The sequence below is a fragment of the Thalassophryne amazonica genome, chromosome 1 (assembly GCF_902500255.1).
Source record: "Thalassophryne amazonica chromosome 1, fThaAma1.1, whole genome shotgun sequence".
NCBI classification, from domain to species: domain Eukaryota; kingdom Metazoa; phylum Chordata; class Actinopteri; order Batrachoidiformes; family Batrachoididae; genus Thalassophryne; species Thalassophryne amazonica.
Window position 1 is genome coordinate 49,079,403 of NC_047103.1, and position 21,728 is coordinate 49,101,130.

A 21,728-nucleotide genomic window follows, 5' to 3' on the forward strand; every position below is an offset into this window, starting at 1 on the left:
TAAGCTAGCAGATTCCTAAAAACACACAAAGTGAATAATGTGTGAATAATTTAGAGGTGATTCAGCAGAGGGAGTGCTTTAGTTAAGGCACGTGAAGATTACACTGTGAAACAAATCGTTATCTAGTTATCTAGATCAATCTAACTACGCAGATTAAACAGCTAACAGATACAGCAAAACACCGCTGTGCTCCGGAACAGGAAGTGATACAATACCGCAGTGAGAGCCAACCATCAGTAGAGGCAAGCAAGAGCAAAAATAGTAAAACATGTTGATCAGTGCTTCCCAAAGTAATGATGACGTCCTTGAATGTCTTCTTTTGTCTACAACCCAAAGATATTCAGGTTATTGTCAGAGAGGAGGAAAGAAACTTGTAATGTTTGACTCTCACCTGCCCCCCTTTGAGCAGGGTCACCACAGCCAATCCAGCATGGACCCGCATTCAGATTTGGCACAAGATGCGCCGTTGCCCTTCCTGATGCAACTCCAAATTATATGGAGAAATGGGCTGGGGTGGGGTTTGAACTGGGAACCTTCCGCACTGAAACCAAGCACACTAACCACTTGGCCATCACCCCTGCTATGTAACTATATGTAATATGTACCTAAAATGTAACCAGTTCACCTGCTTCAAAGGGGGTACCTATGGTGTAAGTATCAAGTGTGTGCCATGAATTGTTATTGAATTGCCATGGTTACAAGAATGTGCCCAATCACACATAGATAGACACAAATATGACAAAATAATTTTCTGTATGTCCAGTATAGTATAACAGTGGAATTTAAAAAAAACAAAAAAAAAACCAACCAAAAACAAATCACCTCTCTGGTCAATCTAACATGGAGATGCACACTTTATATGCACTAACCCTGCAGGCATCCTGCTTTCCAGAGGGCACCCCGGCACACAACATGCGTGGTGACACAAGGCCGTAGCTCTTCTTACACTCACTCTGGCCCAGTATGGACACCTCTGCTTTCTGCAGCACTGAGGGGAGCACCTTATCTGCAGGAGGGGCGATAGAAGTGTGACTGATGACATAGTGCATAGGAAGAGATGATGTGATTGAGACAGTGTAGACAACACTTTATAGAAGTGACACATTTGGTGCTCAGAATAAAAAAAAAAAATCAATTAAAGGTCAAAGAGTAAATTCATTATTCACAGCTTATAAAATATTCATTTGTTTTCTCTGGTGTTTTGATGATTTCCTAATCTGTGATGTGCACTTTCCAGCTTTGTTCTATTTTTTCCTTTTTATTTCTCCTGAACAATTTGTAACTGCTGCAACTGTTTTGTGTGTGTGTGTGTGTGTGTGTATGTTTTCCTTCATTTGCATCAGACCATGTGAGTATGTTGCACAGATCAAAGGTCGGCTAAAGCCTGGTTCACACAGCAGGATTTTAAAATTATCTGTAGGTTTCCAAAACCTGAGAGACCACACACTTGGAGATAAAAAAAAAATCATAGATCTAACAGGTTTGGTTGTACAGTGTGTGGTGTTCAGCCACACTGTAAAGACAACACACCACACATGAACATTCCCAGGTCAGACAGGAAATCTCGCAAAATCTCTTGAGATTAAACGTGACTTCAGAATAAACAGACGGAGATAGTTTGTGGACTATTTAAAACAGAGGGGGAAAAAAATGATACAAAAAGAAAAAGTGTTCTTAAAAGGAGTGGAGGCAGCGTGACCACCGGACTTTCTGGTAAGTCAGAAGTCAGAACAGCTGTTTTGATTTTGTTTTCTGCTCTGTACGTCTGTCACCTCGCTTTCTGATTGGCCACACATCACATTCAGCAGGCTGCGTGCTCGTTTGTGGTCGGGGGTAGGCACTTTTTAACCACTCTAAGTCCGATGTGGAAATTTCGGCAAACATCCCCATTATATATTAAAAGTATTTTCAACTACAGGATATTTGGGAGGGGTGGGGGAGAAGTAAGTATTTGGGAAAAAAAAAATCTGTATCTTATATTTGAGGAAATAAAAGCCCATGAAAGTTTGAGCATCAGAGTTACAGGGTTGTTAAATAGTGCCGACCATGGTTTGGGGACACAAAACACTACGATATCAGGCCAAGACAATCCAACATGTTGAACATCCCCGATTTGCAATCGGAGAGCTCCTGATGTCCTTCCAAGCAGATCAGAGCGCTCTTAACACACCACATACGACAGGAATATTTGATAAGATTATCTTTAGTCTCATCACAATTGTCGGGACGTCCTTAAGATTGTCGGAAGGGGAAGATCGGGTCAGATATCAGCCTAATTATTGTCGTGTGAACCAGGCTTTAGTGGGCATTTCTCTCAGAGTAAGCCAGACTCCAGCTAATGCTGTCAGTGACATATGTCACAGACATAAATACTGCACCATTTCAGGCATACATTTGCTCATTACATAGAGTTTTTACATGCACAGCTATAAAATTGTTGGGATTTTAGGGATGTTTAATATGAAACCGCAGTGACATGAAACCTCAAAAGGTTGATTAAAGCAGACTTTGCCCTGTTTGAGCCCTTTAAAGTCAGCAACAAGCTCAACTCAACCCAAAGGTTTGCTCAACTCTTCCTCAACTTGGGTACAGTCTCTTCTCCATGATGCTTCATCCTAATCTGACCATTCCCTTATAGCATCGTCAGAAAGACAGGAATACAGAGACACTAAGAGATTATCTGTTCATTTACTGTCTCATTTGTCAGAAGGTAAATAAGTGAACAATCTGTTGGTTAAACCTGAATACTAATTAAAATACACCTTGTGTGTTGATTCTATGTTTTGTTCCAATGACATTTTAAGGCATGACTTTTAGCTGTGATTAAACTAATTATTTTTAAAACTTAAGGCACAGCCCTATTTTTTTATATTGTGTACACATCATCTTAGATTGTACATTATAGTTGCCTAATTAGCAAGTACCAGTAAATGTTATTTATCTGCTTTTTTTTAACTGCTGATAAGAAATCGTAAATAGCTTTAAAAACCTCACAAAAGCTCAGGAAGATGGGCTGACATTTTGTTGTCTGCAAAAATATGAAATTTGGTGGTCTTTAACATTAAGAGCTACTATTACATGGGTGGACATGAAGAGGCTCAAGGTTCACATCAGGAAATGGATTATTTTCCTGCAGTCCCACAGTTAATGTTTATCAGCTCCACAGTCTGATTCATACATGAAAAAGGTAAGCAAATCAGAAAACTAAACCATGAGAGGTGTTCTGATTACTGTACCAGTCACAAGCTCAGCACAGTTTCAGACTTGTGAATTTTCATAGTAATGATATATGAAGTGTAAAGAATGAAACAGCAAAGCGATCCAAAGCGGTTTCTGAAAAACCTTCATTCACAGATCCACCATTTTGGGTGTCACATGAGACAGAGCTGTGAAAAGTCTATCCAAAACAGACACCTTGGAATCATTAGACCCGACCCCAAATAAAATGTGTCTATCCTGAACAAATCCAAAGACAGTTAAAACAACAACAAAATGCGTCAAAAACTAAAAAGTAATTAAGTGGGATTGCAAAAGAACTATTTTTTTTCCTCTATGCATCACACATCACTTTTTCAGTTCAGGAACACATTTTCTCCATTTCTGTCATGTGATCCACTCAGATCTGCTCAGACAGCAGTTAAACTGGCACACAGATCAGAGCCAGTAGAACTGGGCAGACCAGGTTGTGACAAGGCCAGATCAAATTTTGACCTGAATCAGGTCCCTGATCTTGTCTTGGGTGCCAAGAACTGAGTAGGGTAGAGATTTAGGTCCTGGTCTCACATTCACTGCAGTCAATAATCCTGACAAAGTGAAGTGTGAAGATCACCTTTGCTCACAAGTGTGATCTACGAGTACCATGTAATATGTGCAAAAACAATTGTACCACACACACAGTATAATGTTAGCACAACCCTGGCACTTCCAGAAAACCTACTGGTGATATCATGTTTGATAATGTCACACACGCTCCATGGTAATGCAAGGGACTACCAAAGTATGTTAAACTATGTTTAAAAAAGGAGCTGCTAAAAAAAAAAAGAAGGGAATTTTCAAACATATTAAAAATCCCGCCATAGTTAAACAAGAGTCATCAGGAGATGACATATCCCCCTGGTCCCCACAAATCAATAATACAAAGTGTCGGGGATCACCAAAGTACACCCTTATGCTAAATATGAATGAAATGGGTCAACTGGTTCTTGTGATGTTACGCCAACAAGGGTGGCAAATGACAAGATCTCGAGTATCTCGGTGCAACCTTGAAATTGACCCAAATGTCACCGTAATTGAGTGGTGATGAGAGACTTCCGGTGAGGCAGCGCCATGTAAAGACGTGTTATGTTGAGCTCCATACAGGGACATTCTCTTTTAACGTCACTTGGCTTTAAAAATTTCGACAACAACGTTTTTGAGCAGAAATCTGAAGCTGTGGTGTATCTGATATATGTTCGTGATGCCTAAAAAAACACCAAACAAGCCTGAACAACAAGTTGTGGAGGACAAGCCTCGAGTTGAAGCTAATGCTAACACTAGCATACCTGTCCCAGCCTGCTCGGACCAGGGCACAACAAGCACCAGCAACCATCAAATTCTTAATGCTATTGTCGTACTGAAACAAGAACTGTTCAAGAAAACAGATGAGAAAGCAACTGAAACCCAGGTAGAGCTGCGTAATGTCATTGAGAAAATCAACACGAGGCTGGATAGCATCGAGAGTCGGACTACTGAGCTGGAAATAGGAGTGAGTGCACACTCGGACATTATCACGAGCTTAGAATCTGATGTACTAAGAATGAAGAAGGATCTTGCTACACTTAAGGCCAAATGTGAAGATTTGGAAGCCCGTTCTCGCTGCTCGAACCTCCGCGTGACCTGGGTCAGAGAGGGCCACGAACACGGCAAACATCCGCCCGAATACATAGCCGCCATGCTCAAACAGTCACTGGGTCTGGATAAGCTGCCGTGTCTGGACAGAGCACACAGGACCACCCGGGCGAGACCAACTAACGATGATTCCCCTTCGCGTGCTTTCATGAACAAATGCCACTATTTCACTGAGAAAGAAATGCTTCTGAAGAAGGCCACGGAGGCTGGAGTGATAACGACCGCGGATGGAGATCGCATTCGGGTCCTGCCAGACTTCACTCAGGCCGTGAGTAAACAGCGCGCAGCATTTACAGAAGTGAGGAATCTGCTTCGCGGCTGTGTGGGAGTCCGCTACGGCTTAATGTACCCTGCCATACTGAGGATCACTACGTCGGATGGCCGTGAAAGCAGATTCAAAGACCCCAAGACAGCAAAGGAATTTGTCCTGAAAGAATGCAAGACTGCTTGACTGGGACAAAAGGTGAAATTTCCAACTACTTTGGCTTTGTTTTAATGCACCTTAGTTTTCTATTATCCATGGCCAGGTGAAATTGACTGCTGAAGTAATATTTAATGTTGTTGGTTGGGCTCTACATGTATGTATAGCAATATATATTTTTATTTAGTGCCCGGTTCCATTAGAGTAGTTATATTTTTATTAGCATTTCACCTTCCTGGTCAAGAAGGATGTCTACCTTTTTCTTAACATTATTGTTGTTGTCGAAGTTACATTAAAATTACATTATACATTAATGATTAAAGTAATAGTGTGACGGTCCCCGCCGTCCTGTAGCGGGGCGGGCCCATAATCAACGGCACCTGGGCCCGGTGTCCCTGTCTCTTATTTAAGTGGGCCCAACTAATTCATTTTGTTCTCTCCCTCTCTCTTTCTAAGACGTCTCGCTGCGCCGACCGATAACAGAACGCCTTTTTGCACAGCTGCACATCTCTGCACCTTTTAATTTATTGACTTAAACGATTGTAAATAAATACTTCTATTTTTCTAATCCTCTCATTTGTGTCTCCTCCTTGTCACTGTCCTCTGAGCCACGGGCACGTGACAAGAGTGGGGGCTCGTCCTTTAAATTTAATTTTTGTAGTCAGCGCGTTTAGTTTTTGTAAATTTATTTGGTTAGTTTGTTTTTAGGCCTGTTTTTTGTGTTGGGGCTTTGCCGAGCGCTGATTACATAGAATCCGGTGCGCACCTGCTGATTGCACGTTTGTTCGTTTGTGTGTGGGGACACGCGAGAGGTTTGAAGTTAAATTGTGTTTTTTTTTTTTATCCAAGGTGAAGGTAAGTGCTGTCTCGTGCTGCATGGTGTTTCGGAGTCCTTCATTAGGCTTTAGTGGCTTTTCTCATAAGGAGATTTGCCTGCTTTTATTTTGTGAGGGCAGCGGTGAACGTGGCTACAAGCTTCGGCTTGGGAGCGCTTCCGTGGTGTTCTGGGGGTTGTCAGCTTGCTGGTCGCTGCTCAGACCCATCGGGTTTTAGCGCATAAATACCCACCATATGAGACCGCAAGAAGACTAGGTTAAGCAGGTAGATTTGGGGTTAAGTAGTTCAGGGCGGGGGACTCTGAGGGACGCGCTGGCCCTCAGCCTCGGTTATGTGAGTTTGGCAGTTTGTATTCAGTTCGGTTCACATTACTTTTTTTTTTGTAACCATGGCTTCTGTTTCACATTTTTTTCCCCACTCCTTCTGAAAGTTTTTTGGAAAATTATCAAAAGAAACACTTATTGCAGATAGCTAAACACTATGGCATTACAGTGGGAAATAATATACGCAAAGATGATGTTAGAGATATAATCAGTGCTGCGCTTTTTAATAAAGGCATCCTGAGAGGGGGAGAGCAACAGTCGGGTTTATATGTCAATTCTAAACCCGAGCTGTCTGTTTCGTTTGATGGACTGAGTTTTGAGCAGCGTAAGGAATTAATGTTGCTGCAAATTGAACAAGAGAAAAGTAGAAAAGATGAACTTCAATTAGAACAAATGAGACTGAGAACTGAAGCTGAAAAAGAGGTTCAATTGGAACGTGTCAGACAAGAGACTGAAAAAATGAGATTGGAATTGGAACACTATAAATTGAACTTGATTCGGGATGGTAAGGTTATAGGCAAGGTGAGTGAAGAATCATTTTCCTCTGCTGTTTGCAGGCCTGCTCCTAACGTGTTTGACGTGGGTGCTAGTCTGCACCTAATGCCAAAGTTTAATGAAAAAGATCCAGATACTTTTTTCATTCTGTTTGAGCGCACTGCAGATGTTAAAAATTGGGCGGATTGTGATAGAGCTTTGTTGTTGCAGTCCGTGTTTACTGGTCGTGCCCATGAGGCTTATTCTGCGTTGAGCGCTGCAGAGTGTCTGGATTATGCCAAAATAAAGGCTGCGGTTCTAAAATCCTACAAATTAGTCCCAGAAGCTTATCGCCAGAAATTCAGGAATTTTGAGAAAAATGAACGTCAAACTCACGTGGAATTCGTTAGAGATTTAACCTGTCAATTTAATCATTGGTGTTCTGCTTTGAATATTGACACTTCTGAGGGTTTGTCAGAGTTGATGATCTTGGAGCAGTTTAAGAACTGTATTCCTCAGCATGTAGCTACTTATGTTACTGAACAGAAACCCACCATCGCCCTTAAGGCAGCGGAGCTGGCAGATGATTTTGTCCTGACTCACAAGGGGGCTATGGGGGAAATTTTTCCATTTAGGACCAAGCCTATATTCAGTGAAAGTCGCTCCTACTCGCAGACCTTTGCGCAGGGTCGCTCTACTTCATTCAGAGGGCACTCTAGCAGGTGTAACTACTGTCAGGCAACGGGTCACTGGAAGTCTCAGTGTCCTGTGCTTAAGTCTAAAAGCAGGCGTAAAATGTACGTACCTTCAGCTCCTGCTCTGTCAACTTCAAATAAGTCAAGGAAAAAGTTCGATAAAGCTTTTGCTCCTTTCATCCATGATGCGTATGTGTCCATTGTGGGGAGCGAGCAGCGTGTTCATATTAAGATGCTGCGAGACACAGGGGCTAAGCATTCATTTATAGTGGCTTCTGTGCTTCCATACTCCTCTGCTACAGAAACGGGTGACTCTGTCCTTATGCATGGAATGGAGCTGGGTGTGGTCTCCGTGCCAAGGCATACAATTATGTTAGAATGTGGGTTTATTAATGGTCTGGTGATTGTAGGCGTGCGCCCCGCTCTGCCGCTTCCTGGGGTTTCATTGATTTTAGGCAATGATTTGGTTGGTAGTGCGGTGTGGCCGAGGTCTCCTTTGCCCGTGGTGACCCCTGAGCCACGCTCATTGTCTCTGCTTGAAGAGCAGTGTTCAGAAGTGTTTCCGGCTTGTGTCGTGACGCGCGCTCAATTTCGTGCGTCTGAGTCGGATGTGCTTGAGAGCTCAGTCTTGTTGCCTGAGCTCCCCGCATCTGTCTCTGTGAAGGAATGGAGTCAGCATCAAAAGTCTGCAACTCTTTCAGTTTTGTTTGAAAATGTTCTTCCAGGTGACAAGGTACAGAGTGCTGCTCATGGGTACTTCATGCAGGAGGGTCTGTTGGTGCGCAAGTGGGTCCCATATCATGGTGACTTTGTTGGTGAGCCCATTTTTCAGATTGTTGTTCCTGAGATGTTTCGTGATGTGCTCAGTTGCCCATGATGACTCTGGTCACTTAGGTGTGAAAAAAACGTTGAAAGTGCTGTTTCTACAGGCGTTCAGTTTAGACATTCGTCATATTAAAGGTTCTGATAACTTGTTGGCTGATGCTTTGTCACGTGCGCCAGTTTAAAAAAGGAAAAAGCAAAGTTGCTTTAATTTTTGTGCCTGTCTCTCTTCTGCCTCTCCCCAGTTTCAGGTGCCGGAACTCTGGAGGTGCAGCAGAGGACAGTGACAGAGCAGTGTGCTAAGCTTGTGACTTTACCAATTGGTGTCATCTTTAGCCTTGTATAGCTAAGTCTAATTTGATTCCTTGCAAATGGTAGAACTTCTCTTGTTTGATAATGGAAAATAGAAGAAAAAACTTAGTCCTATCAGATTTTAAAGTAGTTTGCAAAAGAGAAAAATGTATAGCTGAATATCTGAATATAGGTAAGCTGTAAATGTAATTTTGGTGCAACAAAAAAATATATAGTACTACTAAAAACAAAAAAACTGTGCTGTTTGCAATTGGTTTGGAAAGTCCTTAGGTGGACTTCCCTTTTGAAGGGAGAGGGTGTGAAGGTCCCCGCCGTCCTGTAGCGGGGCGGGCCCATAATCAGGGGCACCTGGGCCCGGTGTCCCTGTCTCTTATTTAAGTGGGCCCAACTAATTCATTTTGTTCTCTCCCTCTCTTTCTAGGATGTCTCGCTGCGCTGACCGGTAACGGAGCGCCTTTTTGCACAGCTGCACATCTTTGCACCTTTTAATTTATTGACTTAAACTATTGTAAATAAATACTTCTATTTTTCTAATCCTCTCGTTTGTGTCTCCTCCTTGTCACTGTCCTCTGAGCCAAGGGCATGTGACAATAGTAATTTAATAATGTAATTATTAATAATATGGCTAATAAGGCTACAACTGTCCCTGTATGGGGTGACATGGTAAGCATTTTGTTACTTGTTATGGAGTGTGATTTAGAGTTTATACACGGGAAGTATTTCGGTCCATCTCTAGGACTAGACCTGATTCGTTTTTTTGTTTTTGTCTTTGGGGTGTTTTCCCCCGGCATGTGTTTTGGAAGACAGGTGCGTTTTTTTTTTTTTTTATTGCAGATGCTACTTTTTTTACACTTATTTACCCATCGTCAATGCCCTTACATTGAACTGTCACAATGTTGTCTGGTAAAAGTGTAACTCCTACCACTGTGGTCAGCTGGAATGTTCATGGACTGAATCACCAAATCAAAGGCAACAAAATATTTTCACATTTGAGTAAATTACAGTTGCATTGTTTACTTGCAGGAGACAAATTTGTTGAACAAGGATAATTCTAGACTTTGTAGGAGGGTTCACTCAGTGTTTTCACTCAAATTTTAACAGTAAGAGCAGAGGAGTAGCCATTTTGCTCCACAGAGATGTACAGTATATGGAGACCAAAACCATGAGATAAAAACGGACACTGTTATTACGCAAGGAAAATTATTTAATAGACCTGTTATTCTGGTAAATGTCTACGCCCCAAATTGGGATAATGCAAATTTTTTTTTACAAGCTTATTCTCCCTCCTACCAGATCTTGATTCACATGACCTAATACTAGCTGTGGACCTGAATTGTGCCTTACACCCAATTTTGGACAGCTCCAGCCCTAAAGTTATCACACCAAACAAATGAGCCCAATGTATTAATGAGTTCTTAGATGCTTATGGAATAATAGACCCGTGGAGATTCAAGCACCCAACATGTAAACAATTCTCCTTCTCCCCAGTGCACCAAAGCTATTCTAGAATTATTTTCTTGTTGACCAAAAATTACTACCCTTGATTTCTAACACAGAATGTTGCAGCATTGTGATTTCTGATCATGCAGCTGTGATTTTGAAAATTAATTTTCCAGATAATGTGACCTCATCCTTTCCATGGAGACTTAATCCCAGATTGTTGTCAAACCAGAGGTTTGTTTAATTCATCAATTTGCAAATACACTCAACAAAAATATAAACGCAACACTTTTGGTTTTGCTCCCATTTTGTATGAGATGAACTCAAAGATCTAAAACTTTCCACATACACAATATCACCATTTCCCTCAAATATTGTTCACAAACCAGTCTAAATCTGAGATAGTGAGCACTTCTCCTTTGCTGAGATAATCCAACCCACCTCACAGGTGTGCCATATCAAGATGCTGATTAGACACCATGATTAGTGCACAGGTGTGCCTTAGACTGCCCACAATAAAAGGCCACTCTGAAAGCTGCAGTTTTATCACACAGCACAATGCCAAAGATGTCGCAAGATTTGAGGGAGCGTGCAATTGGCATGCTGACAGCAGGAATGTCAACCAGAGCTGTTGCTTGTGTACTGAATGTTCATTTCTCTACCATAAGCCGTCTCCAAAGGCGTTTCAGAGAATTTGGCAGTACATCCAACCAGCCTCACAACCGCAGACCACGTGTAACCACACCAGTCCAGGACTTCCACATCCAGCATGTTCACCTCCAAGATCGTCTGAGACCAGCCACTCAGACAGCTGCTGAAACAATCGGTTTGCATAACCAAAGAATTTCTGCACAAACTGTCAGAAACCGTCTCAGGGAAGCTCATCTGCATGCTCGTCGTCCTCATCGGGGTCTCGACCTGACTCCAGTTCGTCGTCGTAACCGACTTGAGTGGGCAAATGCTCACATTCGCTGGTGTTTGGCACGTTGGAGAGGTGTTCTCTTCACGGATGAATCCCGGTTCACACTGTTCAGGGCAGATGGCAGACAGCGTGTGTGGCGTCATGTGGGTGAGCGGTTTTCTGATGTCAATGTTGTGGATCGAGTGGCCCATGGTGGCGGTGGGGTTATGGTATGGGCAGGCATCTGTTATGGACGAAGAACACAGGTGCATTTTATTGATGGCATTTTGAATGCACAGAGATACCGTGACGAGATCCTGAGGCCCATTGTTGTACCATACATCCAAGAACATCACCTCATGTTGCAGCAGGATAATGCACGGCCCCATGTTGCAAGGATCTGTACACAATTCTTGGAAGCTGAAAATGTCACAGTTCTTGCATGGCCGGCATACTCACCGGACATGTCACTCATTGAGCATGTTTGGGATGCTCTGGACCGGCGTATACGACAGCGTGTACCAGTTCCTGCCAATATCCAGCAACTTCGCACAGCCATTGAAGAGGAGTGGACCAACATTCCACAGGCCACAATTGACAACCTGATCAACTCTATGCGAAGGAGATGTGTTGCACTGCATGAGGCAAATGGTGGTCACACCAGATACTGACTGGTATCCCCCCCAATAAAACAAAACTGCACCTTTCAGAGTGGCCTTTTATTGTGGACAGTCTAAGGCACACCTGTGCACTAATCATGGTGTCTAATCAGCATCTTGATATGGCACACCTGTGAGGTGGGATGGATTATCTCAGCAAAGGAGAAGTGCTCACTATCACAGATTTAGACTGGTTTGTGAACAATATTTGAGGGAAATGGTGATATTGTGTATGTGGAAAAAGTTTTAGATCTTTGAGTTCATCTCATACAAAATGGGAGCAAAACCAAAAGTGTTGCGTTTATATTTATGTTGAGTGTAGATCTCTTCATGGAGTTCAATGAATCCCCAGAGATGAGTTATTCTATACTCTGGGAAACCCTAAAAGCTTATCTAAGGGGACAAATAATCTCTTTTGTTGCAGGGGAGAATAAAAAAGAAATAAACAAGCCTCAGAATTAATTGATTGTATTAAAGAAATCGATCAGCTACACTCGATATTACCTTCTGATGATCTTTATAAAAAGAGAACTCTACTCCAGAGTGAACTTGATGAGGTCACCAACGTTAAAGCTATTGAGCTTCATCTCAGGTCCAGTGCAACATACTATGAACATGGAGACCGAGCCAGCAAGCTTCTGTCACACCAATTAAAACAATCAACAACAGCTGGCTTTATAACTGCAATTAAAGATGAACATGGACATGTACATACTGACCAGAAAGAAATTAATTTAAAATTTACTATGAAAAACTATACACCTCTGAAACCAATGATATAACACAGACAGATAATTTTTTCAATGAACTATCATTGCCCACTGTAGAAGATTCAGACAGACATAGGCTAGAGTCAGACATATCACTATTAGAAATAAGCAATGCCATCAAAAAGATGAGGTCTCAAAAAAGTCCTGGCCCAGACGGTTATCCAATAGAATTTTTTAAAACATTTGCCCTCAAATTAGTCCCTCTGATTTTAAAAGTTTTCAGAGAAATATTGGTCAAACAAGCTCTTCCCACAACAATGACACAAGCTTCAATTTCCCTATTATTGAAAAAATCTAAAGATCCACTGCTTTGCGAATCATACCGTCCCATTAGTCTTCTCAACTGTGAATATAAAATATTAGCAAAGGTGTTGGCAGGAAGACTTGAGACTGTTCTTCCAAAATTAGTACACCCAGATCAAACTGGGTTTGTGGTGGGAAGGCAAATATCAAGTAATCTCCGACGGGTATTCAATGTTATCTATCAACGCAATGAAGCAGTTCCAGAAATAATGATCTCCCTAGATGCGCAAAAAGCGTTTGATAGGGTTGAATACAATTTTTTATTTACTACACTAAAAAAAGATGGGATTTGGTCCTAATTTTTGTTCTTGGATCAGTATCTTATATTCGACACCTCAGGCATCTACAACCCCTGGCAATAATTATGGAATCACCGGCCTCGAAGGATGTTCATTCAGTTGTTTAATTTTGTAGAAAAAAAGCAGATCACAGACATGACACAAAACTAAAGTCATTTCAAATGGCAACTTTCTGGCTTTAAGAAACACTATAAGAAATCAGGAAAAAAAATTGTGGTAGTCAGTAACGGTTACTTTTTTAGACCAAGCAGAGGGAAAAAATATGGACTCACTCAATTCTGAGCAATAAATTATGGAATCACCCTGTAAATTTTCATCCCCAAAACTAACACCTGCATCAAATCAGATCTGCTCGTTAGTCTGCATCTAAAAAGGAGTGATTACACCTTGGAGAGCTGTTGCACCAATTGGACTGAAATGAATCATGGCTCCAACATGAGAGATGTCAATTGAAACAAAAGAGAGGATTATCAGACTCTTAAAAGAGGGTAAATCATCATGCAATGTTGCAAAAGATGTTGGTTGTTCACAGTCAGCTGTGTCTAAACTCTGGACCAAATACAAACAACATGGGAAGGTTGTTAAAGGCAAACATACTGGTAGACCAAGGAAGACATCAAAGCGTCAAGACAGAAAACTTAAAGCAATATGTCTCAAAAATCGAAAATACACAACAAAACAAATGAGGAACGAATGGGAGGAAACTGGAGTCAACGTCTGTGACCGAACTGTAAGAAACCGCCTAAAGGAAATGGGATTTACATACAGAAAATCTAAACGAAAGCCATCATTAACACCTAAACAGAAAAAAACAAGGTTACAATAGGCTAAAGAAAAGCAATCGTGGACTGTGGATGATGAAAGTCATATTCAGTGATGAATCTCGAATCTGCATTGGGCAAGGTGATGATGCTGGAACTTTTGTTTGGTGCCGTTCCAATGAGATTTATAAAGATGACTGCCTGAAGAGAACATGTAAATTTCCACAGTCATTGATGATATGGGGCTGCATGTCAGGTAAAGGCACTGGGGAGATGGCTGTCATTACATCATCAATAAATGCACACGTTTACGTTGCTATTTTGGACACTTTTCTTATCCCATCAATTGAAAGGATGTTTGGGGATGATGAAATCATTTTTCAAGATGATAATGCATCTTGCCATAGAGCAAAAACTGTGAAAACATTCCTTGCAAAAAGACACATAAGGTCAATGTCATGGCCTGCAAATAGTCCGGATCTTAATCCAATTGAAAATCTTTGGTGGAAGTTGAAGAAAATGGTCCATGACAAGGCTCCAACCTGCAAAGCTGATCTGGCAACAGCAATCAGAGAAAGCTGGCACCAGACTGATGAAGAGTACTGTTTGTCACTCATTAAGTCCATGCCTCAGAGACTGCAAGCTGTTATAAAAGCCAGAGGTGGTGCAACAAAATACTAGTGATGTGTTGGAGCGTTCTTTTGTTTTTCATGATTCCATAATTTTTTCCTCAGAATTGAGTGATTCCATATTTTTTTCCCCTGTGCTTGGTCTAAAAAAGTAACCATTACTGACTGCCACGATTTTTTTTCCTGATTTCTTATAGTGTTTCTTAAAGCCAGAAAGTTGCCATTTGAAATGAGTTTAGTTTTGTGTCATGTCTGTGATCTGATTTTTTTCTACAAAATTAAACAACTGAATGAACATCCTCCGAGGCCGGTGATTCCATAATTTTTGCCAGGGGTTGTATTAGAACAAACAAAATTGTGTCTGACTTCTTTCCCCTCACTCGTGGGACAAGACAGGATTGCCCATTGAGCCCAATCTTGTTCAATATTTCTATTGAACCTCTGGCAATTATGATTAGGGAGTCTGTGCAGTTGGCTGGGATTCAGAGAGGAGGACAAATTCACAAATTAGCCCTATATGCTGATGATCTCCTTCTCTTTTTGTCCGACCCACACGCTGCTATTCCTGTTGCTCTTGAACTTATAAACAGATTTGGGCAAGTATCGGGGTATAAATTAAACATGACTAAAAGTATACTTTTCCCAATAAATAAAAAAGCTCAACAATTAAATTTCCAGGGCTTCCCCTTTACAATTAACAAGGACGACTTTAATTACCTAGGTGTATCTGTTACCTACAATTATCATTTATTATATGAAACAAATTTCACAAAAGCTCTGGAAAAAGCTGGGCAAGACATGGATAAATGGTCAAAACTTCCCCTATCACTGGCAGGAAGAATCAATTCTGTTAAAATGATAGTCATGCCTAGACTTCTATTTCAAACGATACCAGTATTCATTCCTAAAGCCTTCTTTAAAGAACTAAATAAGCATGTGTCCATGTTCATCTGGAATAAAAACATTCCCCGAATCAGAAAATAATTTCTAGAAAGATTGAAGGAGTGGTGGTGGGCTATCTCTACCCAATTTTCTATATTATTATTGGGCAACTAATATCCACAAACTTCTGTTTTGGGCCGCAGATGGATTGGGTGCTGAATCTCCATCATGGGTGCACCTAGAGCAACACTCTTGTAACCCGGTCTCACTCTCATCCCTCTTATGTAGTCCACTTCCATTGAGTAAGCGCATGCTGACTAACAATGTTATTGGCCAGGGTACTTTAAAAATATGGTCTCAATTTAGAACCCATTTTAAACTCAGACAGTCCCTAATCTCAGCCCCTATTCAGCAAAATATCAACTTCACACCTTCCTTAATTGACCCATCTTATCAACAATGGCATAGAAAAGGACTAAGATGTGTCAAAGATTTTTTCCAAAATAATATATTTATCTTTTGAACAGCTAAAGACTGACTTTGACATCCCACAAACAGACTTTTTCAAATACCTTCACTTACGTAGTTTTGTTAAGAGGTTCTTTTCATTAACCATGCCTTCAAAATCATGGCTTGATGAGTGCTTTGACCTGGATCCATTTGAGAAAGGTCTGATGTCAGTCATTTATAATAAAATACAATGTGAAGCTTCCCCATCCCTTGTTCACCTAAAAACTCAATGGGAAGAAGAACTTGGTGAACACTTAACTGAAAATACCTGGCAAAAAGCCATTTCAAAAATTCATTCCACATCTATTTGTGTTAAGCATGGTTTACTACAGTTTAAGGTACTGCACAGGTTACATATGTCACCAAGTAAGATGGCCAGACTTTACCCTGAAGCTGATCCTTCCTGTAGGCATTGTGGGCATAATTCAGCCAATCTTAGTCATATGTTTTGGCTCTGTCCCCAGCTAAGCGAATATTGGGAGAAAATATTTAAGGTAATTTCACATACGTGTAAAAGAAATATTTTGCCAAACTCAGCTACTGTTTTGTTTGGGATTGTTCCTCCAAATGTGTCAGTGACCCTCCATCAAGCAGATGCAATAGCCTTCATGACATTGCTTGCAAGACGCATAATACGAGGTCTGTCAGAAAAGTATCTGACCTTTTTATTTTTTCAAAAAACATATGGATTTGAATCACATGTAATTGCATTAGCCAAGCTTGAACCTTCGTGCGCATGCGTGAGTTTTTTCACGCCTGTCGGTTGCGTCATTCGCCTGTGTGAGCAGTGGTCCACCCCTCTCGTCGGATTTTTATTGCGAATAAATGTCTGAACGATTTGGAGCTTTGCTGCATCAATTTTTTCCAGAAACTGCGAGAGACAGCCAGGTTGTAACCATTCGGAAAATTCAAATGGCTTTGAGGGACGATTTTATGGGGATTACACAGATTAAGGAGTGCTCCAGCCGGTTTAAAGACCGCCCACAGCCGCTGAGAGCGCGCCGTGCTCCAAGCGCCGATCGACAGGCTGAATCAACCAGATCATTTCCAACGTGAAGGCTTTGTTAATCCGGGACGTCGTCTGACTTCCACAAAAAAAGGAAGAAGGCGTGGACATCAGCACTTTTTCAGCACATTCCACTGTTAAAGGAGTTTTTTCATGGAAAGAAAAGCGGACGGATGCGCCACCGTGCCGTTCATGGCGCGGACAAAACCACCTCTGGTTTGGTCTCACAGGACGGCTTTGAGATGGCTTTCAGACGGCTGTCGGTGGGTTTTCAGTCGTGTGACTAACCGAGAAATTGTGCATGAGCTGGACATGCCAGAACATGTCCTGTGAGGCTTCATCACGGCGTTGCTTTGCGCCATGCGGCTCCACCGCGACGCGCGGAATTCCTCTGCACGTCTGTCTCAATGTGCCGAAAAAGTGCTGATGTCCACGTCTTCCGCAATTCCTGTGCTAGTCAGAGGACGTCCCGGATAAAACACAGCATCCAGTTTGGAAATGAACGGCACATTCCACTATTACAGGAGTTTTTGTCATGGAAAGAGGAGCGGTGGAGACAAATCGTTCAGACATTTATTCGCAATAAAAATCCGACGAGAGGGGTGGACCACTGCTCACACAAAGCCTGCTCAAAGGCGAATGATGCAACCGACAGGTGTGAAAAAACTCACGCATGCGCACGAAGGTTCAAGCTTGGCTGATGCAATCACATGTGATTCAAATCCATATGGTTTTTGAAAAAAATAAAAAGGTCCGATACTTTTCTGACAGACCTCGTACTGTTTGGTTGGAAAAATGAAACTGCACCATATTTTAAACATTGGGTTGAAGATATTATGTCTCATTTGAAACTTGAACACTTTAGGTATACTGTGAATGGATCAGAGCAAAAGTGCTACAAGATTTGGCAGCCATTTCTTCTTTATTTTAATCTGATCTGTAGTTTCTTTTAATTAATTTTTTTTTTTTCATTCCAGCAAGCAGCCAGTATTGATATACTAAAATGCATCTTTTCATGGGTCTGACAACTAATATTTAACTTTTTTTTTTGGTTTGAACCACTTCAGAAACATTTGTATTTTTGTGCCTGTATTCCATTTGTTTTGTGTTTGTATGTATAGTATATGTTTTGAAAAACCTTTTGAAAATTCAATAAAAATAATTTAATAATAGTAATTGAGTGGTGATGAGGGATCACCCAAGTACACCCTTATGCGAAATATGAATGAAATTGGTCAACTCCTTGAGATACTGCACTAACAAGCGAGAACAGAGGGATGGACAGAGGGACAGACGGGCATGGTGACCGCTATATCCTGCGTATTTCATACCGGGGATAACAAAAACCACAACAGAAGGACAGAATATCCAGGTTCATTATAGATATCCTCAAGGACTCTCTATGGTTTTCCAAGGTAAGGACAAGGCTTCAAATCATGACTTTTCAGGCTGCTTATCTATGAATGTGACAAAAAGGCTTTAGAGTATATGTGGGAGCAAAATTACAAGCACCATTGTAGTTCATGACTGTGGTATTCCCACCATTTTTCAATATTTATGGTGACTGAAGATGAAAAAAGTTTCAGAGAATAGTGATGATTTTCAGCTACTCGTCTTTCATATTTTTTGATGGGGTGTAGCTCTGAGAAAAAAAAACATTTTAACAAGTGAGTTTTGGTGATTGCAACTGTCCTGTGAACCAAATGACCTCAACAACTTTGCATTAAAGTTTCTGTTTTTTTGAGTCATGGCGCTCTCAGCTAAATAATGCTCACCCTCCTCGGAGCGGTAGCCCCACCCAGTGACCCAGCAGCGGTGATTGTCGGTGACCACGTGTGATGTGGGTGGCAGGCACACAGGTTGGACCAGGGGGCTGAGGGATGAAGGCCAAGGCTTCTTCAGTTTCAGCAGGGCAATGTCATAGTCAAAGGTGTGTGCGTCGTAATACTCATGCACCACAATCCGCTGAATTTCTGCCACGTGCTTGGGACTGCCCTGAGATAGCATTCCAAGGTGAGCCCTCCAGTAACGAGGGTCAGAAAGACTGTCAAATTGAGAGGTGAAAGGTCAAGGACACTGAGGGATATTTTATAAATATGATCAAATGCCAATCAACATAAAGTGAATACATTACTGACAACAGTTATTATATTAGCAGTTGCAATAACTCGCCAATGAAATAATTAATAAGGAATTAAAATCATTTTATGCTGCTTTTTGTCTTTTAAATAGTCCTCGTTGAATTAAACCAGTAACTCCGCCACGAAAGTACTGTATGTATCGCACACCTTTGCTCAGAAAACTGTATAACATGCTCAGTATATTTTTCTCATTTAATTTTATTTTCATGAGGAAGAATTGACTTCATATTGATGATGTACAACCATATCCAATTTCTGCAGATTCTGCACGATGTGTTCACTATGTGGTCATCATATAGCCATTAAAGAAAAACATAATTTTTTACAACAACCCTAACCACATTAAAGCATCGATAGAAATCAACCTTCTGAGTGCCATACCTACTTTCCATGATTATTTAGTTTGTGATACATGGAGTGAGTCTTTGAGCTAATTCAGGCAAGCAACTCTTGCTGCTAAAACACACTCTCTACATCATCCACTAAACACACCCTCCAAATTGGGTGGGCTGCTTAAAACTCAAATTTCCCAGCTCTCCCTCTGCCTGTCAAATGGATCCACCCCAGCATCCACCTGTGGGCTCTGACTGGGGTAAATGTGTATGTGTAATCATCACTCCCCAATATCACAAGTAAACATCTGCAAGGAGTGATGAGATCAGAGACTACATGCCAAGCTCCAACTATATTCTGCTACTGCAATAAATATGTTTAAATGACAAATGAAAAATGTGAAAAATTAGTTTCAGAAAACTAAAATAGTTTACAGAAAACTAAGAAAACAAAACTCCAGTCACCTACTTTTTTAATAAATTGCTGGTACATAAGTGTAACAGAGCATCTGGAAGTGTATATACACTTAATTAAATAAAAAACAAAAATATAATTAAGATCAATATTGTGACAATCTTCAAAGATAGTTTTCCTCTCTCATTTTGCGTGGATGTTACGCACAGGAAATAGTTGCTGTATTACTTTAAAACATTACCAGAAATATATAAGCAATCATAAAATACAAGAATGCAGAGTTTGGAAAAAATTCATCCACTAAAAAAAACGACTGAAGATGTTCAATCACTACCATTTATTTCCTTATCTGCAGTTTTTGGAAAACACGACACGATTAAAAAGGTAAGTAGAGCACTCAGAGGCTTATTTTAATATGAGAAAGGCTGTAAGAAATGTGAACTTGTCCTTTAATGTGAACACGTCACGGCAGCAGTGAAAAGGACTGACCTGTCCTTGACAAAACAGTGGGCAGCAGAGATGAGCCAATCAGAGGACAGGATCGAAGCGCCACAGTACAAGTTGCTGGAGAAGTGGAGGCCGACCTGCCATGGCCACTCCCCCTCCAATGAATTATCTCCACCCACAATGCGCTCAAGGTCGGTAAATGTACCCACTTTCTGCGTAGAGGAGGGATGACCACAAGCTGCAAAGTAAAGACAAGTTTATGTAGTTGAATTTTAGAGACTTAGCTTTTGATTTTAGGCTCAGTAAGAATGTAATCATCCTGGAGCAACAGGACGTGTTACATGTGTTTGCCAGCTGAGTAACCACATCTACACTCTGACAGGGTCACCGGGACAAACAAGTCTGCTTCTGCCTTACTGAAAAACACTGAGCTTTGATGTGTGTGCATGTATGTATATGTGAGTGATCAAAGACAGACCACACTCCACCTGCAGAGTACATGATTACAGCAGGATCACCTCCAGGCTCAGGGTCAGCAGATTTGGAGCCCACAGCCCAGTTGATTAGAAATCAAGTCACAACAAAGATCAGACAGAAATTTGGCACAATCGCTGCTCCAACACAGGTGGGGTATTTATTATGTGAAGGATATTTCATTAGTTGCAGTTACTTGGAAATTTCTGATACCCACTTATTCCAATGAAGTGTCATGGTGGGGAGTTGGAGCCTATCCCAGCAGTCATTAGGTGAGATTTAGGTTGAAATTAAATAATCATTTTTGTGTTTTTGAGTCAACTTGGAACTGACAAGCAGCATATTTTATAAAGTCAGGGAGGCAGACAAATAGACCTTTAAACTGGTTGTACAACCCCAATTCCAATGAAGCTGGGACGTTGTGTAAAATGTAAATAAAAATAGAATACAATGATTTGAAATTCTCTTCAACCTATATTGAATTGAATACACCACAAAGACAAAATATTTAATGTTCAAACTGATAAACTTTATTGTTTTTGTGCAAATGTTTGCTCATTTTGAAATGGATACCTGCAATATGTTTCAAAAAAGCTGGGACAGTGGTATGTTTACCACTGTGTTACATCACCTTTCCTTCTAACAACACTCAATAAGCGTTTGGGAAGTGAGGACACTAACTGTGAGTGTCAAAGGAGCATCCCCAAAAGTCTCAGCCGTTCATAAGCAAAGATTGGGCAAGAATCACCACTTTGTAAACAACTGTTTGAAAAAAATAGTCCAACAGTTTTAAGAATAATGTTTCTCAATGTTCAATTGCAAGGAATTTAGGGAGTCCATCATCTACAGTCCATAATATAATCAGAAGATTCAGAGAACCTGGAAAAGTTTCTACACGTAAGCGGCAAGGTCGAAAACCAACACTGAATGCCCGTGACCTTCGATCCCTCAGGTGGCACTGCATTAAAACCGACATCATTATGTAAAG

At 41.0% G+C, this 21,728-nt stretch overlaps 1 protein-coding gene across 2 annotated transcripts in view; it reads right to left on the reverse strand.

The window, feature by feature from the left end:
• The window catches only part of tmprss7 (transmembrane serine protease 7), a 50,269-nt gene that overhangs the window by 8,548 nt on the left and 19,993 nt on the right, over window positions 1-21,728 (reverse strand). For both annotated transcript variants that reach the window (XM_034169515.1, XM_034169510.1), the window contains exons 15-17: window positions 20,309-20,504; window positions 18,707-18,975; window positions 870-1,006 (exon numbers count right to left, since the gene is read on the reverse strand). In XM_034169515.1, coding sequence (XP_034025406.1) covers window positions 870-1,006; window positions 18,707-18,975; window positions 20,309-20,504 — 602 coding nt within the window. The remainder of the gene's footprint in view (window positions 1-869; window positions 1,007-18,706; window positions 18,976-20,308; window positions 20,505-21,728) is intronic.